Source organism: Lycium barbarum, chromosome 10 (assembly GCF_019175385.1).
Source record: "Lycium barbarum isolate Lr01 chromosome 10, ASM1917538v2, whole genome shotgun sequence".
In the NCBI taxonomy this organism is placed as follows: Eukaryota; Viridiplantae; Streptophyta; class Magnoliopsida; order Solanales; family Solanaceae; genus Lycium; species Lycium barbarum.
The window spans coordinates 120,811,929-120,832,431 of record NC_083346.1 but is presented as its reverse complement, the minus strand read 5'-3'; the positions used below and the strand labels follow the sequence as shown (position 1 = coordinate 120,832,431).

At 34.3% G+C, this 20,503-nt stretch overlaps 2 protein-coding genes across 2 annotated transcripts; both read right to left on the bottom strand.

Annotated features, from left to right (window-relative positions):
* Window positions 1-1,548: 1,548 nt before the first annotated feature.
* On the bottom strand, window positions 1,549-3,727 carry LOC132616144 (pentatricopeptide repeat-containing protein At5g13770, chloroplastic). The gene has a single exon (XM_060330752.1). The coding sequence runs from the start codon at window positions 3,664-3,666 to the stop codon at window positions 1,780-1,782; it is 1,887 nt and encodes a 628-aa protein (XP_060186735.1). The 5' UTR covers window positions 3,667-3,727; the 3' UTR covers window positions 1,549-1,779.
* An 860-nt stretch (window positions 3,728-4,587) lies between these two features.
* LOC132616147 (uncharacterized) lies at window positions 4,588-8,942 on the bottom strand. The gene is made up of 7 exons (XM_060330756.1): window positions 8,802-8,942; window positions 7,274-7,350; window positions 6,921-7,008; window positions 5,741-5,805; window positions 5,357-5,425; window positions 5,054-5,103; window positions 4,588-4,941 (listed from the first exon to the last, which is right to left on the bottom strand). Exons 2-7 carry the CDS (start codon window positions 7,346-7,348, stop codon window positions 4,830-4,832), a joined length of 459 nt encoding a protein of 152 aa, XP_060186739.1. The 5' UTR covers window positions 7,349-7,350; window positions 8,802-8,942; the 3' UTR covers window positions 4,588-4,829.
* Between the last annotated feature and the right edge of the window lie 11,561 nt (window positions 8,943-20,503).

Genomic DNA, 20,503 nt, shown 5'->3' with positions numbered 1-20,503 from the left:
TACAAATCACTAATATAATATAGAATCTATTGGTAACTTAGAAGGACTGAAGTAACTCATAAACTTCAAATTATGGCTCCGCCTCTACATGTCTTAGAAAGTTAGTACATTGGTTTTGACTCCCTTCAAATGCACTTGATGATTGTCTTATCGGCTTGAGCCGAGAGTTTATCGGAAACAGTCTCCTTACCCTATAAAAGCAGAGGCAAAGTCTGCATATATCTCACCCTTTCCATACCCCACTTGTAAAACCACAGTGGGTATGTTGTTGTTGATTGTCTTATTGACTTAACAATTACCTAGCATAGTTACTATCTGATTGTATATAACATCAATAGATAGACATTTTTTTTCATGCAAATTTCTATTTCGCTCTTTATATATACAATGCCACATAATGAAAAAATTGAAGTGTAGAAAATGTGAAGTTTTTGGTAAGTAGGTGGAGTATAACGAAGATTAAAAAAAAAAAAAGTCGCTTTTAGTTAGGAATACTAGAAGTATTATCGTGATATATGCATAAAGTATAATTAATTTTTATTCGCAAATATGCACATTTAGGGTGCGTTTGGTATGGAAGAAAATATTTTTCGGAAAATATTTTTCAATTTCTCCACGTGTCATTTGGACAACTTGATGAAATCTAATATCACTCATAGTACTGGTAATTTCTGAGGGATTAACCCCATGAATTCAGTGCAAAATTTAATTCTTTTTGGCATTGAAGTAAAAGAATTAACACAGCAGATTACAATGATAGAGGAAGAATAATCTTTTGACTTTCTTTTCTAGTTTCTGCGTGTTGTGAGAAAACACCCTAATCAGTTAGCGCCTCTATGAAATAGAATCAAAAGGCCCTGTAAATAACTTGAATGGACGCATGTTTATCATTAAATTCAAAATATGATAAATTAGGTGGGTTTTTTCCATCTGTCTCATTCTTGATGGATAGAGTTACTCGATATCATTGGTGGTGGGAAGTAGCAAGTGTCTCATGTAACTAGTCGAGTTACGCGCAAGTTGACTTGGATACCGTGATTATAAAAAAGAAATAGAAGTATGTCTTATCAACAAACCATTTTGGAAGCAAAAGCAGCAGGAAATATGGAAGGATATCGAAAAAAAAAAAAAAATGTCAGTATATGGATGCAGGACTTTCATACTGTTTTGATATGTTTTTCCTTGAGTCGAGGGTCTATAAGAATAAAGAAATAGTCTCTCTATCTCCCAAGTTAGGGGTAAGGTTTGCGGACACACAACCTTCCCCAAACCCCACTTGTGGGATTACACTGGACAGTATAATCCCACAAGTGGGGTCAGTGTATTCCCACAAGTGGGGCCTGTGAAGGGTCGGGTGTACGCAGCCTTACCCCTATCTTGCGAAGGTAGAGAGGTTGTCTCCGATAGATCCTCGGTTCAAGTAAAGCATATCAAAAATCATGTAAAGCAAACACAGTTGAACATATACTTGTGGCTCGGCTTCAAAAATAACTTTACATATTCAAGACATTACATAAAGAGTTCTATAAATCAAGATTATGCATCCCCCCCCCCCCCCCCCCCCCCCATATATACATGATTGATGGTCACAATGGTATATAAATTCTTTGGATGCATCAGTAATGTGATGCCAGATTTCAACTAGTAATTGTACTGTTTGTGAAAGAGTGACTCAACGCTTTAAAATGGGCAAATCTCCGTTAGTTCTTGTGCCAACACAATGAAGTTTTTATCCACTGTCAATCACTTTAATATGATACCCAAAAGTGGAAAAAGAACTCATGTTGCACCAAAGCTTTCTTGCAACCAATTTGCTTGAATTTGCAACCCTGCATCTCTCAAAGAATTCAACGCTGATCTTTGAAGTCTCCCATCTAACTTAGTCCCTTCTCTCTTCATACTCTGCAAAAGACTAATCAACTCATCAACTCTATTCATCTTTGAGAAAACACCAACCATAATCCCGGCCATTGCCCTATCGAGTCTTCCGCCGTTTAGTGTAAATTCTTGATAATATATCAAGCACTTGTCAAACTCCCTTGCCTTGCTATACGCGCTTATAATGCTTGTGTAACTCACTCTATCCGGAAAAATCTTTCTTCTCTTCATCTCCTTCCATATTTTCTCTACTTGTCTTAAGTTTAGAACTTTTCCATGAATGTCCAAGAGAGCATTGTACACCCAAACATTTGGTTGACACCCTCTTTCTTTCATTTTCGCGACAAGTTTCATTGCATCTTTTGGCCTGCCAGTTTTTCCATACATTGCAATCATGCTAGAATAAGCCACCACACATTTGTCAAATCCTTTTTGTTCCATCTCAGTAAATACCATTTCTGCTTTTGAGTACAATCCAAGCCTGCAATACAAGTTCAAAACTGAGGCAAATGTCACTTGACCTGGTTCAATGCCATCCGAACAAAGGTCTTCATACACTTTGACTGCAGCCCTTAGACCTCTTTTTCTAGAGAATCCATTCACAATCGCGCAAAATATGCAGTCTGAGACTCGGATTTTTACCCGAGTCATCACCGCGACAACATCAAGAGTCTTTTCCATACACCCCTCTTCAATGTACATCAACACTAGTTTCAAGAAGAGTGCTGGATCCCTCAGCATTTTCTTCCCTTCTGCTTCTTCTAAAAGCTCCTCAGCCATATTCACTTCACGAATACTCGCGAATCCAGATATAAGTATGGAATAAAAAGAATGATCCTCTTGAATCCCCTTCTTGGTCATGTCCTTAAAGTACTCCAAAGACTCAAAAGCGCGCCCGGATTTCCCTAATGACTCACAAAGATTCTTGTAAATTTGAGCATAATAAGATGTGGACTTTACTTTCTTGCTCTCAAATTCTTCGAAAAGTGCCACAACTTTGTCACATTTACCAATTTTTGAATATGCTTCCATTATACTGCAATAACATCCAGGGTCTAATACAAGTCCTGCAGATCTCACTTTCTCATACACAACCACAGTGCTACTATACATATGCAACTTATTGTAGCCTTTCATAGCAGAATCAAAGGCCAAAACAGCGATTTCTTGATCAGCTATTATAAACAATTCAAGAAAACTATTTACAATCTTGAATTTTCCTGCTTTCATACAGCTACTAATCAATTTACAACATGTAGAGCTATCAGGCAATACTTGTAAACTTCTCAAATCTTTAGACAATGAGAATATTGAACCCCATTTGTTTGAATACACCAAATACCTGATCAGAAGCTTTAGTGTTGATTTCTCAGGTCTAAAATCTTTATTTCCTTTTGCTTTCTCATAATAATCATATCCAATTCCTTGAGTTTGAGGATCTTTAAGTAAACTGCAAATTAGACCATTCAAATCCTTGGAATCAGGCAAACAAGTAGCAGTAGTAGTACTAGTAGTACCATTTGTGGTTGATGCAGTACTATAATCTTGAATTTGTTCCAAGTCTAATTCTATTACTTGGGAATTTTTGGAGAGTGTTTTTTGGCTTTTTCCTTCTAAGACAGGGGAAGAACAACTAGAGGATTTAGCAACCAAAGTTTTTGAATTGAAGAAAATGTTTGAGAGAAAAGGCAAACTTTTACAAGAATAGCAAATTTTTGGTTTCAAGATTCTGTTTTTACAGTTAATACAAGGAGGAAATGACCAATCTGAAGGTGTAGTAATAGCCATTGAAGAAAAATGGGGCTGAAAAAAAAGAGAAATGAATGAGATTGTGTATTTGCATTATGTACGCAGGTGGGAAATTGTAAAAACATTATCAGTTCAGGATTCTGCCATGCATGTGGCTTCTACTGACCACTTGTTGTTTGACACGTGTGTGGTTCTGGACTTTAGACTTATCAGTATGGATTTCAGCCACATAGTTTTTGTCTGAGAAAAATTGAAAATCAAGCAGTAAAAAAAAGTTGAACTTAGAACAGGCTTTTGGAAGAGCATAGTCAAAGTGGTCATACTAAAGTTATACGGAAATTAACACAAATACCCGCCATCTAAAAAAAAAAAAAGTCGGCAGATGTACAATATACACAAAATATATATTATGTTTATATTAACTACAGAGATAGTTTGTATATCAACAAATACCCAGTTTACATGACAATTTTTTCCTTCTAATATGTCCAAAAAAAAATATCATACTTTTTTATTTACAAAATAATTTAACGTCAAATTTTTCATTTTAACCTTAATGAGATAATATATAGTCAATTAGCCACACAAATATCCCAGACTTATTTTATACCATTAGATTTCATAATCTTTATTTATTTCATAAATTTGGAGGTCAATCAAACACCATCACATAACTTGTGATGAAGAAAATAGTTATTCAAGGATCGGATAAACTTTTGACTTTTACGTAGTCCAGCTCTAACTTGCTGTAATTTCATCCTTTATGCTAAGGAAGTTGTGTCTACTTTAATTGATCTTTTCTCCTCTTTAGCCTCTACGCATTAAATAGAAGTAATGTACATGATATTGATTTAACCAAGCTAGTATGAATCATTTCAACTTCAATTATTATAGTGATTGGAGTTGGAACAAGTCATCCAATGATAAATTGCCCAGATCCACCTCAACTTTCAAAACTGATTAACGAAAAGCTGTCCTTGAAATAACTTGACAAATTTGTCAACGCTATTGGAGTATGCAGCATTTACCACTGTCAATTCATCACCAAAAATGACATTGGAGACATTCGAAGTTCAAACCTTACATAATACTTTGTAAGAGGCTTTTGCGTTATTAGAAAACATCGAACATAGTAACCACCAGCAAGACTATTGCGTCCTCACATAAAATGTACAAGATGGTTTCATATAATTGGTGACTTCTTATGATACCGTTGTGCCAGTGAGTTCAAGTTGGGCTACTGTCTCGTTGATCGCATCGATGACGTCCATTTTACCCCTATTCACTGTCTCGTCGATAGGAGTCCTCTCATGGCTAAAAAGACAGCAAAACAAAATTCAGTGAAGAGCGAAAATCACTAGCAGAAGCAGCAAAAGCATACTTGACCTGAAAATCTATTAGCCCTCTTAAGTCAGAAATACATCACCTATTTAAGGCTGAGACACTTGCACCAGCAAGGATTAAGCTCTTCACTACCTGGTCATATAAATTTGAGAAATTAACATAAATAGTCGTCTACCAAAATAATAGCAAACAAATGTATATTTTTGTATATTAGTATATATACACATATATAGTAGTATACATTTTTGATGCGTAATAGTGTATATTTTTGGTATATTTGGCTAGCGAATGTGATTAATTTTGGCCGACTGGCCAAATGTGTAACTTGCCCTATAAATTAAGGGATGCTAGGGAATTATAATCCAAGAATTATGCAAAATTTTACCTCGATATGTCCGTTTAGGCAAGCCCAATGAAGAGGTGTATTTTTCTCCACATTGGAAGCATTAACATCCTGTTACCAAGAATTAGATTAATCATGTTTCATCACTCTGTGTATCTAAACATATAAAAGAATAAGAGAAGTTAAAGATCCACTTCAAAGAAAATTTGGATTCTCAGTCCTCCAATGTGACTCAAATTTTACAAAAAGATTTATTTTACCCATTTATTAGAAATGCACTCAAGTGTACAACACAGTTTCTTCAGCGAAATGTATAATAACGATTATTCATTAAAGAGAGAGACTGTTAGATCATATCAACAAGAATATAACCAGTAGATATGTTCAGATATGTAACAATGCAAATAAGCGGGGCAATCCACTCACTGCTCCATTACGAATAAGATATTCTACGATGCCACAATGCCCATTTGCTGAAGCCATATGAAGTGCTGCAAAAATTAAATAGCCAAAGCAAGAAGTTAGTTCAGCATGTCATAGTAGGAGTCTATTCCTTTTTATAAGGACTACATGGCATGCTAGAAATTTATTAGTTGGCAAAATATATAAAAACAAATTTTACCCCTCCCTAGGAGCTCCTACCTTTTTTTGCTCCCTTGGTGACTCAAACCCACAACGTTAAGAGTTGGAGGGTGCTTACCACTTGAGCAACCCCCTCTTGTCCAAAATGTATAAATCAAAACTTAAAGACTTCAGGCATCAACTGACCGCATTAAAATTCTTCATATTAGTAACCAATTAGTTCTGGCGACATATGCAGTTCAAGAATTAGGACCTCAGGTGGTAGATATTCAACTATACCAAAACCCAAGACGTGGCCTAGAGGTGAATCAAAACTAAGGGTAAGAGCAAAGACACAAAATACTAACTGATTTTTTTGGATAACAACGACATTCAGGCCAAGCTTGTGGGTAGCTTGGTTATACCACTTGATACTTGCTACCAGCACAGGTACAATTGTTTCCCCAATAAAAAGAAAACCAAATGAAGAAATTACCAAGTTAATCTCCAATACCATGATAATTCAGGTCTATTAGGGAAGTTTCCCCTTCTCTAATTTCCTACCTTAATCCTCAAGCAACCCATCTTGTTCTTCAAACCTATTTGTCTCTATACTCTATACACAATCTAGCTTAAGCTTTTAAATGAGATGGTCACACGCTTCAACACGATATCAGAGCAGGCAAAGATCATGGTTCAAATCTTACCACCAGCCAACACGATATCAGAGCAGGCAAAGATCATGGTTCAAATCTTACCACCAGCCAAAAACCAAAAGTATAATTACATGTGTTTGGCCCATGAAAAAGAATTAGGCCCAAACGTGAGGGGCGTGTTGAGACATTATATATATTAAGTAATTAAAAGTGTGCTTTCAATTGCTTAAGCTTTTAGATGAGATGGTATCACACTGCAACATCATTGATATTCTCGGCTTGTCTAACCATCAAATGATCAAATAAGGCCTTTGAGAAGTATGGAGGAATGATATTGTCAGATAGGGTAGCTATCAAATCATGAAGTAAGTCATTTCAAGAACTTTAACCTGTTCGGCCCTCCGAATCCTTGGAATCAAGAGAAACACCAGAAGATGCTAAGCTCATGACATCATCCAAATCATCATATCTAGCAGCCTGTTAATAAAGAACAAGTGATTGAGAGATACACAGGCTTCAACTCAAGCAAAAAAAAAAAAAAAAAAACCTACGCCACTTGGGTTCAGATTGAATGCAAAACCTCATTTACTTAAAATTGGAACTTTTAGAAGTTCAGAGTTAGCTAAACTTCTTTATCTACTACAGTCTACAGTAATTATGTTATTTTTCACTCAATCTTTAATCAAGACTACGGACATGTCATGGTCAACATAAAACAAACACATAAGCTAACTTGAGATACCTCAAGCAAGGCTTCTATAGATTCAGATGTCGTTCCAGAAGGAGTCTGCCCCACTCTAATCTCGTCAGCTCCCATTCCTGTCAATTTCCAAAACAACTCTCTTTTTGATTAAAAAGAGCAAAACGATAGAAAGACAGATCAACGAGCTACTCTTATCGCTTCCTTTCATTTTTCTTTATGCCTTAGTCCGGATGTGTTCAACACAAATGATGACGCTTTGCTGGTAGCTTTAACAGCCATATCACAATTGGGGTCAATAGCCATCTGGTTAAGTTGGATTATAGAATATATCAATCAACTACACCTAGATTCAAAATAGTTGAGATTGGAACAATTAATTCCCCTGTATCATTTATCCATTCGAGTCCATTTCATCTGTCTACCATGGTCCCACTAGATTTCAAAGCATAGGCAGATCTTTTCTTTTCTTCTAAATAACAATAGTAGGTGGGCCAACTTGCTCGCACATCCACTCGGTACCTTTTACCACTCACTTGCCCAACCAATACTTAGTAGGCAAATTGGAATAATTAACTTAGGGGTTTGATTACAAGGATAAGGGATAACAATCTCGGGATAGAGGTAGGATATCTTATCCAGTTTGGTTGAACTTTTTATTCCGGTATAAGTGATTACGTGATTATTTAAACCACACTTGTGTTATTATTTTTGAACCACTATCAATATGGATATCAATACCAGGATTACTAATCCCGATAAAACAAACAAGTTACATATGTCTTTCTCCAAAACTCTTCTCCCCAAGTCCTTCAAGAATGCCAAGATTAAAATTAAAAATAACAGTTTATCTAGTAAAACCAAACACATGTTTCAGATATCTTTTTTTTTTGTTTTAATAACCATGGTGTCCGTGCCAACTTGCGCGCAGCAGCGCACCTCGACTAATTCCATGAGATACGTGCCACCTCCCACCAACAACAGGTACCAGGTTACTCTTATCAACCAAGACAAGGCTACGACATATAAGAAGAAATCAACTAGTGTTTTTGAATGCATATTTCGGGTTATACCTTGTGAATCACATTTTTAATCCAATGAACCAAACATCTAACAATAAAAGTATATCCCACTAAATAATCTCATTATTATTAAATCGTCGTAATCAAGGGGAGAGTCAGTAAGGGGCAAGGGGGCAAACCCCCTTCGGTGAAAAATTACACTGTGTATATATTGTAGATGTTAAACTCCCTTCGCTTCTTCGCGTGTTTATTCTTTATATTTATGAACCATCTTAGTAAAAATCCTGGCTCCACTACTGGTCGTAATCCCTCACATTATAATCGCACTAAACTTGCTAACAAACCAAAACAACCCCTTGGTGTCTAAATAGTTCATCTCCGTTTGAGGCTCGTAACATAGGGTGAATTGGTTAAGATATATTATTACTTCTTAGAATTTGGCTGTTTGATACATATACAACAGGTATCTCAATTCTCACCAGCAATACATTAATTGGTGCAAAGTTGCAGTTAAGGCAAAACGAGGCACACAAACAGAGAGAAATTACCTGTGATGGCGGCGTTTAACTGATGAAAAGAGCAGAGCACAGAAAAACCCCTGGCTTGGTTAATTCGAATTGATGTGCGTAAGTGCAGTGTATTTACAGCTTGTTACTTATTAGGGGGTTGTTTGGTAGGGTATATTAGGAGTCCCTTTGGATTAGCAAAAAAAAAAGCGGCTTTTAAGCATAAGTGCTTAAAATACTTTTAAGTGCTGAAACTTATTTTATAAATAAGCAGTTATATGTTTGGATAAAAGTACTTAAAGGATTTTTAGAAGTAAGGGTAGTATTGGAATTAATAGAAAATATTAGGGATAAAAGGATAAAGTTGTTGGTCAAATCAAAATAACTTTTAAGTCAAAAAAATAAGTTGGGGTTGAGCAATTTTTTAGTTTTGGCTTATTTTAAGCACTTTTTAACTTAATTTAAGCTATTTTATATTTTTGTCAAACACTCAAATAAGCTAAAAATGACTTATAAGCTGGTTTGACCAACTTATAAGTCAATCCAAACGGGCTATAGGTAGAATACTGGTGATATAAAATTTTAGTACTACTTCTTCCGTATTAATTTTAATGTATTACTTTCTTTTTTGATATGTTTCAAAAACAATATTTCTTTCTATATTTAGTAAGCTGATAATTCAAATATCCTACATTGAAAGTTTATAACTACAAGATTTAAAAGTCTCTCTTTATTTCTTAAATTTTGTGTCTAGTCAAACTAAGACACTTAAATTGAGACAGAGGAAGTTGTTTGATTGTAAATTTAAATCTAGCATAAGTAATAGGTGTCTGGCCATAGAAACCAAATATTCTTTCACTTTTTTGGAATTTTTGAAGTTGGAGTTAAAGATGGACTGTGTTTGGTTATACTTTTTGTAAAAACAATATATAATTGTTTGAATGTACTGAAAGTGGAAAAAAGGGAAAATGTGAAAATAAGGTTTTAGGTGCTTTCCAAATTACAAATAGTTGTATTTGAAATTTTCATGGCAAACGCTGATTTTCAAATAAAATGGGAAAAAAACCACAAAAAAGTGAATAATTCTCATGGCTAAACGGGTCTTTAGTATAATGTTTGATTGTAAATTTAAATCTAGTATAATTAATGTATGTATTGCGTATACACCCTACTCCATACTATTATTATACATTGCATATGATTTCATTAACAATGTCGTACTATTGTCATACTCCCTCTGTCTACTTTTACTTATCATGTTTCGCTTGTCGAGAGTCAATTTACAAGACTTTGACCAACACATTTTAAGATATATTTTTTTATCATATTAATATGAGAAGAATTATAACTTATATTATTTTTCATATAGTTTTCAAACATCTGAATTTTAATTTTAACATATTGAATTAATCTAATTTAATCTTCAAGCCAAATTGACTTTCTAGAAGCGAAACGCGACAAGTAATGTGAACAGAGAGAGTATGTAATGCATGTTATTTTCAATAAAATAATTCAAACAGTCGATAGGAAATATGTTATTATAACTAATTTCAACATTACTAATCTCAACGAAAATTGTCTTCGAAGCAAACGACACACTTATATTATATAATTACTACGTTATTTTATTATCCCCTATTTTATCTAAAATTTATTACTCCTTAAAGGGATGGTGTAACGGTTGGCATTTCGCGGGCGGGATTAGCGCTCGAAAATCTACTTCGAACTTGTTGGTGCTCTCTCGGACCTTGTTTTAAAAGAATCGTCGCCTAATTTTTAGGAAAATCTATTTTGAAGGGTTTATTCATATACAGTGAAAAATCCCTTCGTAATCCAAAGTTTCAGGTAAGGGTTCTAGTGATCTCCTGGGAAGGTGTTAGGCACCCTAGTATTAAGGATCCGTACTATACAACTGACCTTCAAATTCCAGTGTATGATTATTTGCATGAACTGTTTATTTTGTGTTTAACTTCTAGCATTTATAAAAAATTGTCATCGTTGCATATCATTTGATTTTTTTAGTTGAATATATTCCCTTTATATATGGGTATTTTAGGTTCGGACAATATCCGAGTAAAAGTAATTTCCTTTTATATATAAGGATAATGTTTGTTTTTTTTGACAAAATATATATGAGCTTGCATAATATTTTTCAGTTTGTGTTTTGAGCATTTAAATCATGCATTGATGGTTTTGCTCATTGTCGGCCAGTAATATTAATAGATTGCACACATGTGTACGGGATATACGATATCAAGCTACTAATTTCATTTTGAATGGATGCAAATGGATCTATATTCCCTCTGGCTTTTGCAATCGCAGCTAATGAGAGCACAAAGACATGGGGTTTGTTTTTACCTACTTGAGGCAACACGTTATTAAGGATCGAATGGGTATATGTGTTATATCAGACAAACATGTTAGTATATTGAGCAATATATGGGATTTGCAAGGGTGGCAGCCGCCCTTTGCTGTCATCGAGGCATTTGAAGGCAAATTTTCAGCGGAAATATTAAAGCCCAGCACTAAACAATTGGATGTGGGCGGCTGCAACAGAGCATCAGGAGAAGAAGTTTCATATGCGGATGGAGTTGATTAGGCAGGCGGACGAGGAAGCCTACCACTGGTTGAATAAAATCGATAAATACAAATGGAAACTACACAAGGATGAAGGTAGGAGATGGGGGATGCTAACAACAAACAGCTCTGAGTCATTCAATGGCTTGTTAAAATCTACACGGGGACTACCCGTTACTGCAACAGTAATAATGACTTTTAGGCAAGTTGTGGGGTGGTTCGTGACTAGATCAAAGGCGACAAAAGAATTTGCGACAGACGGTCTAAAATGAATGCCAAAACCAATACAATTGTTCGAGTATCACAAATTTAAGTGTCTGCAACACTCAAGGATGGAGTACAACTATGCACCGCATATATTTCTAGTCAAAACAAGTGTACACCAAGGTCGTCGAGGTAACATTCACACAATTTGTGAGATTTCAAGAACATACACATGTGGCAAGTAGCAATTATATCACATGCCATGTTTTCTTGCCTTCAAGTGTTTTACCACAATGGGAAAGAACGCTTCGCAATACGTGGTTTTAGAATATACCGTGAAAAATTATGTAAAAACATATGCCGGTCGGTTCTACCCACTTGGTGATGATAGTTATTGGCCACCGGAGCCATTGACATGGTTGCTAACAAAGCATTTATCTGTAAATTGAAACAGTGAGCATACTCTTGTATTCCTAATGAAATAGATGTTCCATCGGGGAGATACACTCGAAAATGCTCATTTTGCAATTACGTTGGTCATGATAAGCGTACGTGTCCCTTACGAAGTGGTGGTGAAAGTACATCTCGCGGTGGAAATACCTCATGTGGCGGAAGAAACTTTCATGATGGTGGCACATCTCGGGGTCGCGGAACATCTTGCAGTGGCGGAACATCTAGTCATGGGCATGAATTGATGAATCTATTTAAGTTTTTTCTTTGATGATGTATTTTAACTAGTTTCGGTTTGTTATTAATGATGTACTTTAAGTATATTCATATTGTTATGAATGATGCAATTTAATTATTTTGAGATTGGTATGAATGATGCAATTTCAACTATAAATTAATACGCTTAAATCTAAACTCAGAAAAATAAAAAACTTAAAGCTAATGATAACAACTTTTCAAACAAAAACTTATTTCAAACACTTTTTAACCACAAAAATGACAACCCGAAGTTTTGCATATCCTTGTTATATTGAACCTACCTTATTAATCGCACAAAAATAAATCGGGTTCTATGTAAAATATTGAAGTTGCGAAGTCTCGAAGCATGATTAATCTATGGCTAAAGTACAGAAAAAGTGTGAAAATTAAAAAAAAAAAAAAAAAAAGAGTAATTAACCCAAAAAATAAAAAATAAAAATAAAGCAATAATTTGCTGCGCTATTAGATTTAACTGAGCCGTTACAGTTAAATGCTTTAACGCAGTAAATTACTGCGTTAAGGATACTTTGGTATCAGTTTTTTTCTTGGGGTATTTTGGTTTACTTTTTTTTTTTTTTGATCATTTGGGTTCCGAACTCCCAAAGAGTCTGGTCTTTATTTTTTGTCCTATTTTTCTAGTAAATTTAAAGAAAGACAGGCCTTCATTTCATATTTATGTACGGGCAAAAGTGTTTTTGCCCTTCTATTCCTAGTTTTGTCTATCAGTCAGAAGTTCAAGGCAATTAAGTAAGAGTTAAGTTTTGCCTCCAAGGCAATAGTTATAAAGTAGAACACAGCCAGACGCAATGAGGTAGTGTCAAGCGTTGCCCATGAGGCAAAAGTTATAAAGTATTTCGTAAGTCACACAATGAGGTAGTGTTGCTCATGATGGGGTGTACGTTGTTTTTTGAAGTCCCTGAGTTAAGTTTAATTTATCCGAAAGGAAGGAATTATAAAGTTTGACATAATGAGGTGGTGTAAAGTATTGCCCATGGGGCATAGGCTCTGAGCTAAGTTTTGCCTCTAATTTAAGAGTTATAGAGTTATTTAATAAGTCAGACACAATGAGGTAGTGTCATGTGTTGCCTAGAGGGCATAAGTTGTGGTTCTAAAGTTCCCGAGCTAAGTTTTACCTCTAAGACGTATAAGAGCTATAGTGTATATCATAAGTCAGACACGGTGAAGTAGACGTGTAAAGTGTTGCCCATGGGGCATGCATGTTTTTTTTTTTTAACAAAAGTCTTTAAGCTAAGTTTTACATCTAAGGCAAGGGTTATAAAATATTTCATAAGTCAAACATAATGGGATAGTGTCAAGTTTCGTCCACGGGAAATAAGTTGTTGTCCTAAAGTCCCTGAGCTAAGTTTTATTAGCGAATGTTCAAAACATGTCACATTTACACACAAGAATAAATCAACTAAATCAATGGTAAATCCTTAAAGCAACTTATGACATAATCTTTCATATAATTGCAACATAAGCTAAAGAAACACAAACTCCGCATTAGTTAAGCAATATAAATATGAATTCTCTTTTTCATCGGCTATTGTAGCTAAAAGCTATGCAGCTATTTTCCTAACTCTTCTGTTGTACAAAGTTATCATTTCCTATATTGTAAGCATCATAAGAAACATTGAATTCTGTTTTAGACAGCAGAAAAAATTTATGGCCATTAAAATCATTTTTACTTCACATCTCTTATCAGAAGAACGAAAAGAATTTAAAGAATAGGGGAATGGAGATTGAAACTGTTCAGTAGGAAAAAAATGAAGAAGTAGCAAGGTCTAGGAGTTTTAGGTTTAGCGGGTGTTTGTTTGAAGAGTAACTTTATCCAACTAATTTTCATTAAACTTAACGAAAGCTATTTTTGTTAAACTTTGCTTATTGGGTCCAAAAATTCAAGATCAACCCCTTGAAGAAATTGCATGAATTGCCCTTCAAATGATCTGATATGTAATTTTTATCCTTCAAATGGGTTGGTATTTAATTTTTGCCCTTCGGCCATCGAACTTAAGCCTGCTAGGTGTTAGTTCAGCATGTTGAGCATAACTTATGTGTAACATCCCGTACTTTTACATTCAGATGCGTCTCGAGTTGATCAATATGGATTTAGAGGATTAACGTCATACATGAGGTTATAGATGTAAGACCCCATAAGTTTGACGAATTTCAAACTATTATATATAGCCTTGATACTGTATTTTCTTTTGAGTGAAACCTTTTTGCGAAGAATTGATAAATGTGATTTTATATAGTTATAATAGCTACTATTTTTTGGATATTCTTTAAATTATATACATGATATGAGATAATGAGATTTTAAATCAGATTTTCTTGATTACAAAGATAGGAATTATATTCTTATAAGAAAAGAAAGTTATCTCTTCACCGTTTTAAGAACTTATAGTATAAAAATTTATACTCTTTATATTAGCTTGGAAAAATTAGAATTTGATAAGATATGTACATATTATATTTGTGTGTCCGCACAAGGACGTGTGTCCGCATGACTGAGCCTACCTGATAGATATGTACATATTATATTTGTTAACTATTAGATAAGTTAATTGATTCTGGTGGCTAAGATCAGTTCCCTTCTTTCTTTTTGATTATACCACCGTGTCATGTGGTGTATATATACATACTAGATGGCGTATGTTCACATGGGCGGAGCCAGAACATTTGACAAGGGGGTTCAAGAAAAAGGAACTAGATGAAAAATGGTTAAAAAGTATTATCGCAAAGAATCAAACCCGCAACCATGGGCTCAATAGTAGACATCTTAGCCGCTGGGCTGAGTTCTCCATTATGTGAAGGGGATGCAACATTAATATTTATACATGAATCAAAAAATTGACCCTCTATATATAGTGTAATTTTCCGATGAAGGGGGTTCGATTGACACCCCTTGCACCCCTGTCGTTCCGCTCTTGTATGTTCATGCACATGGTGTATATATACATACTAGATGGCGTATGGCCGTGCGCCAACACTTTGGATTATAGTGTATCATGTGTATGTAGTTGTATTTGAGTAGTGATAATATACATATTTTATATTGCTAATAAACATACATAAGGTTGAACTGTTTTTATACATACATACATACATATATATATATATATATATATATATATATATATATATATATATATATATATACACTATATTCAAAACGCGATTAAAATAACATTGTAGTTTGTGCTCCGTATCCAAAACTTTATTATATTAGTGTTGCTACGAATACAAAGTTTGCAAAAATTTATTAATACTTCTTAAAATAGAAGACTTGTCTAAAAGGAAACTATTTTTCTCTCTTTGAGATAAAACAATAGCAATATTTAAACATCAGTTGACACTTTGAATTTTAATTCGATTAATATAAAGGTGTAAAATATTCTATTGTTAATGTATGTTGATTGGACCTAAACAATTATTATTATTTTTTATCAAATTTTGATTTGAATAATTCTAATTAAAATTATTAAATTAATTTTACATGTTTAAAACGAAACAAAGTAGAAATTTAATTTTCTATTTAAACGAAGAACTACTATTTTTAAATTTTTGGTAAATATTCTTGGTTTAACTCATTTTACTTGTCATGTTATCTTTTGCACCGTTTTTTAAGGAAACGTCAATTAGAATTATTATTTGACTAATTTACCTTATTCATTATTTGATCCCCGTTTAATATTATTTTTTATTTAATATTATTTTTTCTTTTACAATATTAATCTCTTTTCACATTTATTAGAGTAAGAATAAAAATGAAAAAGTAATTAAATTGTATCTTATTTAAAATATAAATATTTTAAGTATATTTATTTTAGTAAACATAACAAATAAATGACATGGCAGAATAATAAATACAACAGTTAAATGTCTATATTAGATAATATAAGAGAAGAAAGGAAATTGTATGGTTTGGCCACTTAACCTTTTGAAAAAAAGCAATAATATGGGATCTATGCTTTTTGTTATACAATAACTTCATTTGCTCCCACTAATGGGTTGATACGCATGTGGAATGAATCCACCATTATCGACTTAATAGGGGTATGATTTTTTAATACGGGGTGCACTTTTTTTTTACAGTGCCTTTTTTTACATCAGTTTGGAGATGGTGAGATCCACTTTTTTTTTCTTTTTTTTTTTATATTGCTTGGTTTTTTAGTATGGGGCCCACCTTAGATATATATATATATATATATATATATTTTTTTTTTTTTTAAAGGTGATTGACGTCGATACTACTGTATAGAAACTCATGTTTCTATATAGTAGTAATATCATGGGATCCATGTTTTTTGCTGTACAATAACTTCATTTACTCTCACTAATGGGTTGATAAGCATGTGGCAATGAATGCACCATTATTTAATGGGTATGATTTTTTAATATGGAGTGCACGTTTTTTTACAGTGCTTTTTTTTAATATGGGGTCCATTTTTTTTTACATGAGTTTGAAGATTGTGGGGTCCATTTTTTTTTATATTGCTTATTATTTTTAGTATGGGGCCCAGCTTATATTTTTTTTATATTACTTGGTGTTTTTAGTATGAGGCCCACCTTATATATATATATATATATATATTTTTTTTTTTTTTTATGATGACTAACGACGATACTACTGTATAGAAACTCATGTTTCTATATAGTAGTAAAGTAAAGTAATATAATACTGCATCTGTTTCAATTTATATGAACCTATTTCCTTATTAATTTATGCCAAAATAAATGACTTCTTTCCTAATTTGGAAACAAATTCACTTTTTGAAATGATTTACAGTCACATAAATATTCAAGATTTATTTTGAATCACAAGTTTTAAAAGTCTTCACTTTTTTTAAATATCATGTCCAGTCAAATGGGTTCACATAAATTGCAACGGCGGGAGTATATCTTTGGTAGACGTGAAGAGTCATAAAATCTTTGCACCTTATAAAGTCTAAAATCCTATGGTAAGTTCAAAAAGGAGAAGGCACGTATAGAAATTAGAAGGAGACATGTGCCTTGTTTCAAGTCCTCCACTATTGTTGTTCAAATATGTTCTAACAATCAGTAAAATATATCATCAGACCATTGTGAAGAGAACCAGATTTTTCGGTAATTCATTTTTCTGATAAGTTCCTAACGTATTAGAGAGCAAATTCTCCCTAGAACCCCTTTCTCCATCAAGTGTTTCAAAGGTATTGAAGATTTCTTCCATGATTTCGTGATTATAACATCGGTTTCCTCCGGATTAATATTCTAGCAAGTTCGGGATTACTTCATAGCGAAGTAAAGTGATGGGAAGATTTTATGAAGGCGAGCCATGTTCGATTCCTAATCTACGACTTTCTACGAGCCCATACGAGCATCCATGGTCGAGTGTAAATTGGAAGGCTTGACTCGTTGTAGTCATTCGGAGATTGAATCCTTAAGGCTATTTCTTGACTCGCCACTACGGCACAACGTGTGTTACTTGTTTCTAATATGAACTATGAAGTTTAGCTCATAATAAGTGTGATGATTCCATGTCATTAGTCTTATAAGTCTCTTAACAAATGTTATAAGTCCAAACTCAGTTGTACTCAAGCGTTTTACTCTTATAGCTAGGTTGAGTTTTGAGTCATTAAGATGGAAATAGGGTTTTCCTTTAAGAGGGATAATGCTGATAGCCTTCAAAGTGTAATAAAAGAGGTTTAGAGGAGATGGTCTAAGACGAATGATACTTGAATTGTGTGATCGCTCCCAAAGTAAGATGATGAGTTACCAATCTTTAGATCCAGTATAGTACGCGGGTAGTTACGAGTTATAGTGACGGGACAATAGAGCTTAAACTAAGAAGATCGTCATCCTACAGTGCGTTCATGAGATGGTTAAAGGGTTATAGAGTGTAATGTAAGATGAATCGTGATTAGCGATAATCAGGTTACCATTATTGGGTCATAGAGCGTCCCTTAGCACAAGTTGTGCGAATACAACTAAGTATGACTTTCCAAGAAAGCAAAGTAACCCAAAGGGGCTAGAGTGTAGGATTGGAGTTAAAAGAACTTTTCTCATAATCTATAATCTTATAAGAATTGTATGTAAGACTTTCCTTTCCTTCTTTTGGCATGATTCCGTAAGTCACGTTGCCCTTATAAAAAATTCAAGGGGATGAGTTATTGTATAGGTTCCATTTTGATGATTACAGTCCGTCCACCAATATAAAAGTAGATGTACATATGTTGGAAATGGATTGTCCTCATATGTAGTCCCACATATTCCTTTAAGTATGAGTAGATCTTGCAAAAGTACGTGCTTTCCGTATGTATCGAGAAATTTAGAACTTAATGGATGATTATGCGCGAATAATCTAACGAGCTAGAAGTAACGCATAGTATGTACGACAGTAGAAGTGTATAACCACTAAAAAGGGTTACGATATCCAGTGACGATAGATATGCGTATAGAAATAGATACACAATTGTTAGTTAATATCGACTGGATGTGAGTTGGGAGGCGAAGTAAGTTGCCTAATAAGGTTATAAGTTAGGAAACCATAGTAAGATATGTTAAGAGTCTATAAGCTAGTGAAATGTCCGGTAAGGGTAATTATATGCTTACAAGCATAACTATGAGACTTTTAAAATAAGAAGAATGAGAACAGGTTGAGAATCGTAACAAGTTATTTAACGAGCTCAATGATTAGTAATACACAGACTCTTGGCTTGTTCGTTTTTGTTTACTATTTGTATGATATGATTATTCATGTTACATAATGATGATTCGAGTACGTTTCTTATAACTTATGGTCTAGCCGAGGTATGAGATCAGATGCAGTACATAGGTTGGTTTAGAATAGTATCAAGGATAAGACTTCTACAAGGTCGATGGAGTAACCAAGAGGTCCCACGTGACAGTACGGTTGTGAAGCTAATTATGGTTACTATGACAACTATACTACTCTTCAGGCAAGCATGCCATAATACGAAAGAGTCTAGAAGCAACATATATATTCATATTTGGATCGGGTTGCACGCCGCAACATATATATACATATTTGGATCGGGTTGCACGCCGCAACATATATATTCATATTTGGATCGAGTTGCACGCCGCAACATACATATTCATATTTGGATCGGATTGCACGCCGCAACATATATACATATAGGTGCTACCTCGAGCATTTCATATGTACTAAATTGCATTAATATCACATGTTGTATTTATTTTGCTAAATAGGGCTTACAGGAAAGTAAATAAAGAATCTAATGAACAATGATCCCAAGTATTACAATAAACGATTCCGGAACGACGCTCCACATAACGACCCAAAAGATATCATCAGAAGACTCAAAAGAGGATCCAGAAAAATAGAAGTAAAGTAAGATTGAGTTATGTTCCATAGAGAGTTATAGAATTTTCAGTTATGGTTTGGTTTGATTACCTTTTAGCTCTTTCCTTTCTCAGTTTTAGTTTATTGTATATATTTCATGTTTGTCTTATGTACTCGGTACAAGCTTTTTGTATTGACGTCCCTTGGCCGTGGGTGCTGCATTTGTTATGTTTGACATTGCAAGTTCAGGTATATGAGTGGCAAGCGGGCATTCTAGATGGTACATATATTCAACGAGATGGTGTAAGCTTTATTTGTTCCTGGAGTTGAGTCAGCCGGTACCTATATGTATAGAGATCATGGGTAGGTTGGGGCCCTGTCCCGACTAGATTATGTCAGTCAGATGTTCTTAGAGGCTTCATAGACGTCTGTGGTCGGGTTCAGTCATTTACAGGTTTGGTATTCTGATCATATGGACAGAACATCTTATAGTTCATGTTAACAGATTTACAGGTTTACTACGTCAGGTAGACGATTACAACTTCATGGTAGATGCCTATAGTATGTATGTAGAATGTAGTCCGTCCCATTCAGGTTTGAGGCGTGACATTATGGATATTATGAAACGAAATTATAAACTTATGCGCCGCAAAAAAATTACGAGGGACAAAAATTAAAGACCAGCACAGGGGCAAAAGCTCAAATGACCCCAGCCCCTTCATGGCCATTTGTGAATTTGCAGGATTGCCCTTATTCGGGGGTGGTCTTTAACTTTTATCCCTCAAATTGTTGGTCTTTAATTTTTTGTCCTTTGCCTAAAATATCCCTAGGTTCTGGGTTCAACCCTAGCTCAGTAAAAATAATAATTCACAAGGTAGAATTTAATAGCAAAATTAGGCCTATTCGAGTAAACGTTAGGCCTTAAGGCCTAAATTTTGTGGCATTC

Excerpts from the sequence above, each read along its gene's own strand:
- LOC132616144 (XM_060330752.1), bottom strand. The coding sequence starts at position 3,666 with ATGGCTATTACTACACCTTCAGATTGGTCATTTCCTCCTTGTATTAAC.
- LOC132616147 (XM_060330756.1), bottom strand. The coding sequence starts at position 7,348 with ATGGGAGCTGACGAGATTAGAGTGGGGCAGACTCCTTCTGGAACGACA. Across the intron at positions 7,009-7,273 it reads CTATAGAAGCCTTGCTTGAG|GCTGCTAGATATGATGATTT; the intron begins GTATCTCAAGTT and ends CTTTATTAACAG. Across the intron at positions 4,942-5,053 it reads AGTGTCTCAGCCTTAAATAG|CCATGAGAGGACTCCTATCG; the intron begins GTGATGTATTTC and ends CTGTCTTTTTAG.